This window comes from Caretta caretta, chromosome 1 (genome assembly GCF_965140235.1).
Source record: "Caretta caretta isolate rCarCar2 chromosome 1, rCarCar1.hap1, whole genome shotgun sequence".
Lineage (NCBI taxonomy): Eukaryota > Metazoa > Chordata > Testudines > Cheloniidae > Caretta > Caretta caretta.
The window spans coordinates 143,986,989-144,001,384 of record NC_134206.1 but is presented as its reverse complement, the minus strand read 5'-3'; the positions used below and the strand labels follow the sequence as shown (position 1 = coordinate 144,001,384).

Genomic DNA, 14,396 nt, shown 5'->3' with positions numbered 1-14,396 from the left:
TACTTTAATAACTTAAAAAAATAAAAATAAAGCCAACCTGGATATCCAAACCAGAGACCAAGAAGGGAAGAGAATCTGTCACCCAACAATTTTCCTCAGTTATCAATATGCTCAGTCTATTTTAGGATAACAAGCTTTTGGAGCCCCAGTGATCACAGAAGGCTAATTGATTTAAAAGAACTGAAGATTTTCCATCAGCAAGATTCCATGTACATTTCAGCATTCATTTAATAAATTTTTTAAAGTAGGTCAATGTTCTGTCAGTGTTGGAAAATAAAGATCAAAATGTACTTTAATTTAATTTACTGAAAGTAAATATTATGGTCTCTCCATTTTGTCTGCTCAGGTAGCCTGACTAGCGGCCTTCCCGGTAAGTCTTGTTCACTTCACTTTCCAAATCTTATCTCTCCCTGTCCAAAAACAAAACAAAACCCCACAGTATTTTACAAGACTCTGTTCAGCTCCTTTTTGTCTGTGTCCCTTCTGTTTGTTCCCCTTCCTTTCTCCTCATCCTTCTTTGTCACCTTAACTTTTTCCATTTTAATTTTTCTAATGTTCCTCCCTCGGATCTTTCATGTCATATTGCCACTTTTTGATACTTCAGTTGCCTCTTAAGGAGGGCACGCTCCTGTTTTGTGACTGACATGTACCAGGATGAACACACACACACACACACACTCTCTCTCTCTCTCTCTCTCTCTCTCTCTAGTTTTACTCTCTCCTACCCTCTTGGGATTTATTCTTCCCCTTTTGTCTTATCCCACTCATTTCTTAATTTCATTCTTCTGCCTGCTAGTCTCATTCAGCTACTTGGTATATTTACCCTACTGCAGCAGCTCAGTATATGTAGCCCTAATCTCCAGTAAAATAAAGTGCAGTGTCTGAACTTAATACTGCTTTTCCTCTTTTCTATACAGTACTTCACACTCATGGCCAGTACTGATTCCCTGTCTGCTACTTGGGAATACTCCATGCTATTCCAAAACCACCCAATCTGGTCCATCAGCAATTCCTGTGATTAGCACTCTGCTTCCCACTCCATGTAAGTTATACATAAAGTAGGACAGTGGAGCTACAGCCCCAAAGAGCACTTCAGCTCTCCACCTTAGGCGGTGGGTGCTACCCTGTCCACTGCATCTATGGGCACCTATTTATCCCCACTGATCTGTGTTGCATTGATAAACTAGAATGAAGTGAGATTGTAAGAGAAACTCAAAGGATTGTGTTGTCTGATCAACATTGCAAGGTTAGTTTATGTTCCTCAAGGACTGATAAGCCATATAAAGACAATCTTGATAACATGTATTAGTCAGGGATTTCCAGAAATGCTGAGCAAATATCAAGATAATAATAGAAATGTTCCATTTGTAGGAAACACATATTTGATAAGTTTTTGTATATACAATTGTCAGCTCTCTTCCTCTCTCCATATCATGCTGTGCTTTATCAGGGCATCATTACTTGTCTCCTTTATTTAAATAGATGTGATATTACACCTTTGCATGTGTCTTTCTCCTTCAAGGGAAGACACTCTGGGCTACACACAGAGACTATGCTACAAATATAGCCTAGATCAGACATACTTCTAACTCTCTCTGTTCACTCCCTATGAACTCCACCAGTTACCTTCCACAGTGTAGATTTTGTCTGTGCAGGAAAAAATGTGAATCCCTTGAGACAGGCCCTGATGCTTTCTGTATCCAAGCAATCTGGCTCATTCCATCTCGGCTCTCTTCCATGCTGTTGGGAACATTAATTGTTTGTTCATGGAATCACAATCTCAATAAAAGAACTGAAAGGTTAATCTTTAAAATTTAAAAACTCAGAGGAGGAATAATCATTGGTTATAATGCAGAAGGGAATCTTTGAACAATAACATTGCTGCCATAAATGGAATACAGGAGATAACACTTGAGTGTCTTGTGACAAATCCTAATCCAGTGCCTCTATTTGCATATCTAGTTACTTACAATTTGTAGACTGCAGGTGAAAAAAGAAAGCTGAGTGGTCAGAGCCACTTCTAGCCCTACTTATTTTATTGATGCAACTTCAGACACGATGCTGCATTATCTATTATTAGTAACAACATAAATATAATTGACTAACTTCTTTCAGCTATGGCTGCACAACTCCAGTATATTTCAGTGGAGTTTGTCTACATGTGGCTGAGACTAGAGTTCTGAAACTAGAAACTGGCATAATGAGACCTAACCTTCTGCTATTCCCTCTCTGAAAGAGAAGAGAAATTTGCATACCTAAGCTATCAAATAATACTACCTCATTCAAAATAAGAACCAGTGAAATTATTTGGAGGGAAGGGAGGATACAGGAAAGCCAACTGTAGTAACACTAAAGTGTTGATCATACAAAATTTAGGACTCCCACTTTATAGCGCCCCCTTAGATTGTTTTCATAGCTAATGCAAAAGACCTTAGATACTTTCTGTTGTATATGGGACAGGCACCTACTTGAAGATGTAGTTTTTCAGAAACTGCATATTCTTTTTCTACAGCTGTGTGTGTATTTTGGCACTTTCAAAAAATCAGTATTCTTTGCTAATTTTTGCTACTTTTTCCCCTCCATGGGTAAGCACAACTTTTACAGTTAACTGAGGCAAGCAGTGAGGGCTAGAAGTGAGTGCTGCTCTCTACATATGCTAGATAGAATAAGCAGAGAACTCAGCAGCTGCCAGTGCTGGTAACATTTCCCACAACATATGGATCCTGCAGCTTGCTTTGCAACTGGTTAACGTTGGTTTTAGGTGTGTGTTACGGTATTACGGCTGCATGGATGGGGTTCATTGGCAAAGACCAGATATTACATGTTGATTTGTCTACTTCTGGCAATAATGAAGGCATGAGGTACCTGCCAATCAGGTGCTGGAGATGTGATCGTAGTCTCTAAAGGGCTGGATGGGCTACAGCACGTCTTTTTCAAGGAAGGGTATCATCGCTGGTTTCAAGCCCCATGGTGAGAGAGGGGTGGCACTACATGGAGCTATGGTGGGTACTAACACCCACTGTCACATTTACCACAGCTGCAACGGAGAGGAGGGGGATGTGGGGAACCACCTCACTGCCCACATTAGCTTGACTCAAAAGAATTAAAATGTCTCCACTCTCAGATGAGAAACTGGAATTCTGATGGCTATTCCCAGTACTTCAGCTAACATTCTGGAAAAAATGGTCACAAGCATACCAGCATTTCCAGCTTCACGCTCTCAACTTCTAGCAGTCAGGCTCCACGTCTAGTCTGCTTTTGAATGAAAGTCGCCTCAGAACTTGGGTTGTGACAAATAAGCATTTGCCTACGTAAGGATTTTGCACAATGCTTCAGATGAATGTGCAGCGCTATTATACAGCAGAACTAAAATACAGGTGATCAAAACTGCTGCAAATTTGTTATCTAACTGAAGGAATGAACAGTACTGGATGCCTGGCAAGAGACAAAGCTTCAGCTATAAAGGATAGCACATTGCTGTGGTCTAATGCATGGGTTTACGGCTTGCTGCCTACCAGACTTTACCCTTAGCGGTACATACCTGCTTTTAAGCTCTGGCGCTCATAGATGTGGCTGCAGCCCATTCTGTGCCTTTTTATTTTAACGGATTAAAGATGTAGAGTAGTAGGGACGGGGATGTTCTTTTAGGAGTGAGTAGCAATAGCCCAAGGGTTCAATTTTAAGATCGGGCTCTTCATAACTAAAGTGTGGTTCTACTTTGAATATCAACTGTGTAGAAAGGACATTGTTTATTTGTTTTCAAAATTGTACCAGTTGTACTCAATTCACTAGAAAAACATTTTTACTTGCTGTTAGCCCTGCAAACTCAACCTGGGATCTGATAGTTAACCAGGTTAATTTATTACTGGTAATGATACATGGAAAACAAGGTTCTCCAGGCCTTGTGGTCAAAGACTATTTTCAGTGGGTTTGCAGGGGTCTGCTTCCCTACAGCTCTTGATGAGGCCCACCCAGGAAAAGAATTGCAGCTCGCTGTGTTGGCTCAGCAGGACAAAAACAAGGAGGAAAAGATTAATTTAATAATTGCACTTAGAGGGTATGAGTTTGAATACACACACGTGAATCAATCTACGAGTAAGAAAGTACCATTTTTACATATTCAGTTTGGATTTAGCCACTATAAAAAAATGTCCTTGGTACAGTACTGGAGGATCAGCTCTCACTTTCTTTTATTACTATGACACATATTGCTACCCCATGCAGTGTCCTTGGGATCCATTGTTTTAAATGAATGGTTTATGTATGATTGTGTTCTACTCCAGGGGGAGGACTACCACAGCTCCTCCAGGAAGTAAAAACAGGGGGTTTGTGATTAAGGCAAATCCAACCAGGTTGTAATGCCCTCAGAAAAGTACTACTACGAGCTGGGGAGGCTCGTATATATTGGGTCAAATTGGATTCTCCAGAGACCAATAGCCAAAGAAAGGAGCTTTGGATAAATAGCCTGAGTTGAAACTGACTAGGGGCTTATTTTCTGATCCAGCAAATGGACAGGACCTACTGTCTGGGACTGCAGGGCAGTCCTTTCAGAAGGGGTGGAAGGACTTGACCTGTGAGGACCTCATAAGACTGATGGGTGACCTCTGGTAAACTTTTAGCAGGCATATAAGAACTTATTTTTTTTTAATTTTATTTTTTCCTTTGTAATGCTTTCACCTTAATAAAGGTGCTTACTCACCAAGAGCTGGGTGGTAACTTGTAACACACCCTTCGTAGCCTTTGGAGGGAGAGGAAAATGCAGGCCACCAAGCTTTTTAGGCAGTCTGGCTTGCTGGGGTTATCGCAGTGTAAGCAAAGATCTGTGCAGCCATAAAACCCCCCAGTCACAAAGGGAGTGAGATTGTGGATATCTACTCAGGAAAAGTGACAGCTGGAAGCCAGAAACCTTTAAGTGGTTGCCCTCAAGGGACCACATGGGAAAACAGGATCACCTACCTTGAAACTGAGACTTTAACACCTAGCTTCTATTAATATAATCTGTCCAACTCTCTCAGCTCCTAATATTTCTCCTAGGCAAGCCATTTTCAGCTATTATGAAAGAAAAACTTCCTGATTTTAGTGTTCACTGACAGACCTATTATCCACAGATTCTTTGTTCTTGATTTAATTTAAGCAAGTTCATTCAGTTTAGGCCCTATCTACATTATAATTAGAATTAGGTTGGGGAGACCTCATTGTAACATGATTAACTGATGTAGTTAACATGACCCTGCCCCATGCTAAAACACTGTACTATTCACCTTTAAAAACAATACTTGTGGTACCTTCATCTTCCCTGATTCTTACTACTATTAGTGGGGAAAATTAAAGTTTAGGGGAGGAAGCAACTAGGTGAGAAAGAGATCGTATCTGTGTTGTCTCAGAAAAGGAGACAGAGAAAGCAAAAATGAAAAATCAGAATGGCAGATGTGTGACACTCCCATGGATTATAAATTCACAACTTTTTTAGGAACTAGCTTGAGGCCCCTACCTTGACTACCACCAACCTGACACCTCATATTAAAGAGCATCTTGTAGTCAGGACCAATGGGGGGGGGGCGGAGGGAAGAACGCACAAAAGGGGAAGTTTTCCCTGGGGCCCCTGTCTGAGAGGGCCCTCGGAGTGGTCCTGTGAGCTGGCAGGAGGGATAGAGTGCCACTCAGGTTTGGCCTGATCACCCTCCCCACCCCTGTCACAAGGCAGGGGCACCAGGCCAAACCTGAGTGGTGATGTGACTCCGCATACCGGGTCAGAATGCCACTCTCTGACATGTGGTGATGGAGGGGCAGCTGCGCCAAACGCGGGTGGAGCTGTATTGTACACGCTGGGTCACAACACCTGGAGCAGGGCCCAGCACCGTGGGACAGGAGTCAAGCTGCTGCTGTGGGATAAGTGCAGGGCAGACTTACTCTTCAAGGTCTGTCCCCCATTCTCCCTCAAAATAATTTTTTTTTAGGTGGAGGAGGGCCTGAGTTTTTGCTCTGGGACCCCCAAAATATCTGTGCAGCCTGCCCACAATTCCCCTAGCAGTGTGCTGATGCAGTGGCTCATTAGTGATGGAAGGGAAAGCTTCAGACAGTTGCAACATCATCGCTGTATTTCCTCTGCAGTATTTTGATTTTCTTGGGGACCTATCTACATCTTGATTATGTCTAACACTGCCTCGCTTGTGAAATATGCTGCTATCACAGTCTAAGGTGATATCATTACAGCATTTCACTTAATACTTCTAGAAACAGTTTTTCATTTCCAAAATCAAAGTTGAGAGTTTCAAAGCTGATTTAGAAGATTGATACTTTTATTAAGGTTTGCGTAAGGGAGATTTTTTTAGTTATAGCTGTACCATAACTAGGGGCTTGGCTACACTTGCGAGTTACAGCGCAATGAAGGAGCCCCAGGCACACTAGCTCACTACCTGTCCACACTGGCAAGGCACGTAGAGCGCTCTGACTCCATGGCTACAGCGCTGCTGGTACTCCACCTCGGCGAGTGGAATAACATTTGGAATAACCGTGGCGCCAGTGTGAATGAGGTGTTGCTTTACTGTGCTCTGATCAGCCTCCGGAAATGTCCCATAATCCCCTTATGTCAAGTGGCCACTCTTGTCATTGTTTGGAATCAGGTGTAGGAATGTGGCAATGCCCTTTGAAAGCTCCGTTTCTGACAGCCGGCTGCTTATCTGCTCTGAGACAAAGCAACCATTAGAGTGGAATGCTGTGTGTGTGAGAGAGAGGCGGGGGGAGTGGTGAGGGGGGGTCTGCTGCTGTCTGAATTTACAAGACAGCATGCTGACATGCTCTCAGCTCCCCAAAAACCCACTCTCTCTCCCTGCACATTCACAACACACTCCCTGTCACACTCCACCCACCCCCACACATTTGAAAAACACGTTGCAGCCAGTTGCATGCTGGGATAGCTGCCCATAATGCACCACTCCCAATGCCGCTGCAAATGCCCAAATGTGACCACACCAGTGCGCTTGAAGCTGTCAGTGTGGACAGACTGCAGCGCTTTCCCTACTGCGCTCTAAGAAGGCTGGTTTAACTCAAAGCGCTCTGCATCTGCAAGTGTAGCTATGCCCTGAAGCACTATCGTTATACCGGTATAACTCCACCACTGGACATTCTTATTCTGGACTAAGAGTGGGGTTTTTTTCAGTAGCTTAAACTGCTTCCAAAGTGGCAAGCTAAACTGCAAAAAGCCACTCTTTTATGCCGGAATAAAACACGTTAACACATTTTTAAAAACCACTGATTTTCTGAGTCTGAGCAAGCCATGGAAAATTATCCAACATAAATGTGCAAAGTGAAAAGACTATATTGCCATCTTCTCCTCTACTATGTATCTCAGAGCAAGAGACAATTAGTCTCTTTTGGAATTTAAAATTGGGACAAATTTACATTGGAGTCTATGGTCCCTGTGGCACATTCCAGTGGAAGCCATACAAATTAGTCTGCAGTATTACTGGTTAGGATTAAGTCTAGTTACAAACAGCAAAGCAACGTCTTAATCTGAATAATTTTCCAATCAACCTAAATACTGAACAATTTAGGCAAAACTGAAGAGCTACTTTAGGAGTTGTGAAGGATTTGTAGCTGAACAATAGTAGTATCATCATATGTTTCAGCTAGTCCCCAGATTAGAGACTTCATTTTAGGTAGTCAAATTATGTTTAGTGTTAATTGAAAATAACCTTAGGCCTTGCATCCATGAAATATCAAAATACAACAGTATATTCTAGAATATAAAAACAATTGCTTCGACACTTAGTGTTCATTTGGTGCCAGTTATGAAGTATGGGAGGCATTCTTCTCACTATCCAAGTATCCATAACTTTTTCCTTGCTGTTTTTTGTGAAAGGTTACCCAAACACTGTAAAACAGTACTCAAGAGGAGAAAACAGGTGCTGGTGAAACTGAACTTCAGTTTTTAATTGAACAAATCCTTATGTTCTTAAATCGTATGGAACTAGATCCAACTCCCAGTGAACTGAGTGAGAATTTCTCCGTTGATTCCCAGTGGAGTTGGATTGGGCTTAATTGGCTCAATACTATACCCACTGAAGTCAACAGGAACAAGACTGAGCTCTAAATACAGTTAAGTAAACTAAATTCGCCAACAAAAAACCTTCAGGAAGTACGTTTCAGTGCAGTTCAGGTAACACTCAAAAAATCAAAATAAACAACCCCTTCTTTCTTTACAGAAATTCTACACCTTACCAAAAAAGTCACTAAATTTACATCACTCACCTAACCTTAGTTGTGCCCATAATCTTGTTCCGCAATGGAAATAGCGTATTGATTTTATATAGTTTTTGTTTAATTAAAAAGTGTCCAGGTTTCAAATGGAATAAAGTTTTTGGGTCAAGTAGTATTAGTTCTTTACATTTTCTCACTTTCTTCATCAAGAAAAAGGGCATGGACATGTCCGTTACGAGAGTACCAGCAAGCTGTGACAAAGCTGGCTTGCTGGCTCCACATCATTTGGGGATTGTCCTTTGCTGGTAGAATCTCTATATAATTGATTAAGATGGCTTTAAAGTTGCTTTGCTCCCAGAGCTGTACAAAAGAACCTTAATATGGCCCTGTATCTGGCCCTATAACTTTAACATTGCTTTTAGGATTTCATTTCAACCTTCCCATAAAAATTCTACCCTGGAATGAAATGCTGCAAGTGAATTTTCAGGCAGACTGGTTTCATTTGGGGAAGTAGGGAGCAGAGGCTGGAAATTGAGCTTATTGTGGAATGCAATCTTCACCACTTAGTAGCATTCCATAATGAAAATGAAATAAACAATGGCACAGCAAAACAATTACTGTAATCATACATTGTACACAAAATATACAGTGTTCACAGATAACCTGTACGTAGCTCAAATTCTAAATCTGTTACAGCCAAGCTGAAAGCAATTATATGTATGTAATCCCATGTTCTCTATGATCAAAATTTGCAACATATTTACAGCAGGGTAGGAAAGATTTGAAAATGTTTTCTGTTTACCACTACTGCTAATGTGAAATAACCATTATTAAAATTCAGAAATTAGGTGTGAGCGAAGATTCTCCAATGTCTTCAAGAGATAATGCCTGAGACCAGGCATACAATTTAGCTGCCTCTTGCTCCCACTCTTCATCAGAAAAGACAGAGTGATCCTCAAGGTCTTCAGCTGATACAGTCATAGTTCCTTGATGTTCAGTTAAGTGGCTTCTATTTGTAACATCCAATTTCTGTTCCTGAACAACATTATACACACTATTATATCAAAACAGGAAGAACTGTCTACTGCAGATCACATTATATAGCTTTGTAGTAAATTCAGATACACCAAACAGAACTCAACATTAGAGATTTGCTATTTCTCACTGTTACATGAATGCCAAAGCAAAGCCAAGACATGCATTTTTCAAATCTAGAGGAGCGAATTCTGTGACACGATTGTGTTGCAGTTACTAATTCACAGTATGAATGTTAGGACAGATAAGTTTAAAAGGTTTTGTTGAAATAAATATTTAAGTGTATTCAACAGTTTTAAGAAATAAATATACTATTAGTATGTCTCAGTCGAAACTCAGTCGAGAGAGAGGGAGAGTGTTTGGGGAGTTAGCTGACAACTCTCCCAAGCTCTTAGGCAGAAGATGCCTACTGGGTGAGAAGCCCAAGCTAGGACTGGAAGGGACTGTGAGTCAGGAGGGAAGGCTATAAGCAAGGATGATGAAGAGCTAGAAAGACTTGTGACTAGAGCTGGATGAGTAACTGATTTTTTTTTTTTTTTTTTTGGTTGGTTGCAGTTTGAAAAAAATTTATTGATTTGGGTTGAACTGAAATTTAAAAAAAAATTGGTGAATCAAACAAGTTGGGAAAAAATGTGGGTTAAATGAAATGTTGGGGTTTTTTTGTTTGCTTCAAAGTGAAACATTTCGGGTATTTTTAACTTTTTTATTAAGAGCAAAAGGAAATGAAGGGCTAGATTTACAAAATGTTCTAAGCTGTAGCCTTGTGATTGGAGCATTCACACAGGATTAGGAGACCCAGGCTCCAATCTCTCTTCTGCTTTATGTGGAGCAGAGATATGAACCCACATCATCCACACTGCAGGTGAGCACTCTAACCACTGAGTTGAAGGATACGTCTGTCCATCATATGTACGGAATGAGGCTAGGGTCCTGTGGAATAAATGTGTGATCATGTAACTAAACACTATATCACACTGCATACACACAAAGGGGTGTATTAAGGTTTCATAGGCAACCTTAATTCTGACATTTCCTAACTTTTGTGTGCTGGACTTTGCAACCCTAATAATATTTCAGGATCGCTCTTTTGAGTATAATTTCCTAGATGTCTAAAAAAGCAAACAGAAAAAACAGCAATTCCATTAGGTGGCATTATATTGACAGGTGTAGTGTTGAAACCTTAGATCCATAGCAAAGACCTCTGCCATTTGAGCTGAGTAACCGATAGCAATAGTAGGTTTTTTATCCTCTATTAGGACCAGCACTAGAGGGTGCTGAGACTAGAAGGGAATTGGACATTTTGTCACTGAATTTAACAGATATTTGCTGACAGCAGAGGAATGCTGAGACTCAGGAATCTTGGGGTCCATTCCAGATTCAGGAGGGAAGTGTGCTCTACGGGTACAGACTCTTCTGCCCATTCCCCCCACAATCTTGACCCATTCTGCCCCATCCCCTCCAACCAGTCACTCTCAGTTCTTTCTCTATACCACCATAGCTCCTCATCCCAGTCCTAGTCTCTTAACCTAATCTTCCCAGCCTCAGACTTCTGCTCCTAGTCCTAGTCTCGCCCCTCCAGACTTCTTGCCAGCAGCTCCCTGCACAGCCAGTCCCAGTTCCTACCCCCTCCTTGACTTGTCTCTCTCCCTCTCCCCAGCCTCCAGTTGCCTGCCCACATTGTCTCTCTACTGGCTCCCAGTTCCAGTCTCCCTTCCTGCCCTTCTTGTCTAACCTCCCTCAGCTCTTTGGTTCAGTATCTGTATCCAGCCAGGCCCAGATCTCCCCCTGCATCCTGGCTGCTTGTCACATCTCTCTACTTTCTCCCACCCCATTATTTCCCAGTCTCTTTGCCCTATCAGTCCCACCTCCTGCTCCTTATCAGATTTTCTTCCGCCTGCCCCACCTCCCTGCAGCTCCCAGCCTTTAGTCCCTGCAATGCCTTAGGTCTGGTTTTTGTCCAGGCTGTATTTGAATTAGAGGGCTTCCTCCCCCATGCTGCCTGGGTACCTGCCTATAATTGCAGGCCAGTGAGTATTTCCTGTACAGACTTGGTAGAGTAGTCTCCTGAAAAAAACGTTCTGTGCATTTTCTATTTTGTATCACTAATGATTGATTTACCTCTCTTTCTTTTTCAAGTGCATGAACTCTTTTCATTTTTGCTACTTTCTGTCGAGCTTGGCGAGAACGACGTACTGAAGGTCTAGGCAGTGAAGAGAGCTGATAAGACCTAGATGAAGAGGTGGCTGTTGGAGGACAAGGTGTAGGAGACCTAGAAAATGTGAGAATTATGTAAAGAACCTAAATATGAAACATCTTGAAAGTTATGTCATATCTTGTGCTCCACTGAATGCTTAAACCAATGAAAGATTAAAAAAAACAAAACCTCCTAGATGAATGCAAGTTATGAAACCATATCCATTATTTCAGGAAAAAATGGTTAGAATATGTTTAAAAAATAGAAAATTCTATTTTAGTTCTAAATCCTCAGAATCTTTTCTTTATATCAGGAGCCCCACTTCTCTTAGTACATCTCATAATCCTTCTGCATAGCAGAGCCCAGAGGTATTAGTGTCCCCAGACACAGCTTCCATGAGATTGGAGTGCACACGTCAGACCTCAAAGATGGTATAATGGGTTCATCAGGCAATCTGGCAATTACGTTGTTTCTGAAACACAGACCTTCCTCCTCACTTTCCCCTCTCCCGGCCTCTAAGGTTCCTGTCTTGTGGCTATGTTCTAGACCTCACAGAGGTTACAATTTTGTAGACTGTGCCTAACTAAATAGTCTTTCCTAAAAAACAGTCAGAAGCCTCAGAGCTCACTGAAGCCAAAGGGTATGTCTACACTGCAAAGAAAAGCCCACAGTGCTGAGTGTCAGAGGCCAGGTCAATTGACTTGGGCTTGCAGGGCTCAGGCTGCAGAGCTAAAAATAGCTGTGTAGTCAATCCCACTTGGGCTAGAGCCCAGGCTCTGAAACCCGGAGAGGGTCTCAGAGCTCAGGTTCTAGCTTGAGCAGAAATGTCTACACAACTATTTTTAGCCCCACAGCAAAAGCCCTGCATGCCTGAGTCAACTGACCCAGGCTCTGAGATTCAGTGCCGTGGGTTTTTCTCTGCAGTGTAGACATACCCAAATACTTCAAACTTGAGTTTCTAGAACTAGCTTACCTTTCTTGGAGTTAAGGTACAAAAACAAAACCATTTTTCAAAAAGATAAATACCTCTAGTTTTTCAAGCTCTCCTATCTCTCCAAGACTTGTTCTACCACCAAACTTTCCTTAAAAAACCCAATAAGCACACAAATGTATTCAGTCCATATTAATGCAGTTTTGTTAAAATTAGAGGAGAAACTTTTTTAAAAAATCAGTTTTGTGATACAAATGGAAGTATAGCAGTACTTTTTCTCCATAATGTAGCTTTTGCCTATGAGGGCTGCTGGGAGTCTGGTTTTCGACCAGAACGCCCAGTTGAAAAGGGACCCTGTTGGCTCTGGTCAGCACTGCTGACCGGGCCGCTAAAAGTCTGGTCAGCGGTGCAGCGGAAATAAGGCAGGCTCCCTGCCTGCCCTGGCTCCACACGGCTCCTGGAAGCGGCCCGCATGTCCCTAGGCACAGTGGCGGCCAGGGAGGCTCCGCACGCTGCCCCTGCCTGCAGCGCCAGCTCCACAGCTCCCATTAGCCGGGAACCATGGCCAATGGACGCTGTGGGGGCGGTGCCTGCAGATGGAGGCAGTGCGCAGAGCCACTTCCAGGAGCCGCCTGAGGTAAGTGCCACCCGGAGCCCATATCCTGAACCCGCTCCTGCACCCCAACCCCTTGCCTGAGCCCCCTCCCGCACCCAAACTCATTCCTGGAGTCCACACCCCCTCCCATACACTCTGAACCCCTCAGCCCCAGCCTGGAGCTTCCTCCTGCACCTCAAGCCCTCAGCCCCAGCCCCACCCCAGAGCCCTCACACCCCACACTCCAACCCCCTGTCCCCAGCCCAGAGCCCCCTCCTGCACCCCAAACCCCTCATCCCTGGCCCCACCCCAGAGCCCGCACCCCCAGCCAGAGTGCTCACCCCCTCCCGTAACCCAATCCACTGCGAGTGAGGGGGGGAGGGAGGGGAAATGGAGGGAGTGGGGGGGCGGCGCCTTGGAAAAGGGGTGGGGTAGGGGTGGGGCTTTGGGAAAGGGGGCAGAGGAAGGATGTTCAGTTTTCTGCAATCAGAAAATTGGCAACCCTATTGCCTACCTGTCTGTTCATTTCCTTTATCTCACTCATATATTTCTGCCCAAGTCACATGATTAACAACCCTTTGTTTCCTTTTCCTGCTTATCTCTGTACCTTCTTCCATGTGCCCCTGATGACTAAAACTCCTTTCCTAGCCTATTCAGTCATGTCTCAACCCTCTCCTCCTTCAAGATGACCCCCTTAAAACAAACTTAGTTAACAAGGCCTATAAACCCTAGCCCACGGCTCAAGGAAATGTAACTGATGATAACAACAACAAAGTATCATGGAACCAGTAAGACACATGGAAACAATCATTGCTGTGACATTCCCCATCCATTCTCTAGATGTATTTATTTAGGTCCCAAACTTGCAAACACTTAAAACACATGCTTAACTTTAAGCATGGGAGTAGTTCCATTGACTTCCATGTAACTCTTCCCATGCTTAAAGTTAAGCATGAGAATAAGTACAGAATTTTTATAATCTGGGTTTTAGAATGTAAGTGCTTTACAGTGGAGACTAGTTGTCTGTAGGGCACTCAACACACTTTTAGCATGTAATAGCCAACATATTCAAATCCTTGAGAGATCAGAGTACATATATGCACTAGCAAAAATTTCTGAAAAAAAGATATGAAAGTCAAACTCAAAAGTAACGTGAACATGGTAATTCAGCCTAAAGTTACATGGTCATAAAAAAGGTAGCACTTAATAGTAAAGAAAGGATTGCATTCCTGAACGACAGAGCAGAAATGGATAGACCTGCAGGCACCATCATATATTTAAGTGTGTGTATGCATTTCCAGTGTAGATTGTTATATCAGTGAGTGCCTAACACAATCAACATATTTATGTTTATGATTTGTTTAAAAGTAATATTCAATTTTCCTGTTCCTAGGAAACAAACTATTGAGGAATAGGTTTGAGTTTGAAAATGATTTTTTAAA

The 14,396-nt window shown here is 42.5% G+C and overlaps 1 protein-coding gene across 2 annotated transcripts in view; it reads right to left on the bottom strand.

The window, feature by feature from the left end:
• Nucleotides 1-8,799: 8,799 nt before the first annotated feature.
• Nucleotides 8,800-14,396, bottom strand: part of C1HXorf58 (chromosome 1 CXorf58 homolog) — a 30,748-nt gene continuing 25,151 nt past the window's right edge. Inside the window, exons 7-8 of one of the 2 annotated variants that reach the window (XM_048863140.2) lie at nt 11,353-11,503; nt 8,800-9,234 (exon numbers count right to left, since the gene is read on the bottom strand). In XM_048863140.2, coding sequence (XP_048719097.2) covers nt 9,037-9,234; nt 11,353-11,503 — 349 coding nt within the window. In that variant the 3' untranslated portion in view covers nt 8,800-9,036. The other variant, XM_075131974.1, reaches the window with a different exon arrangement.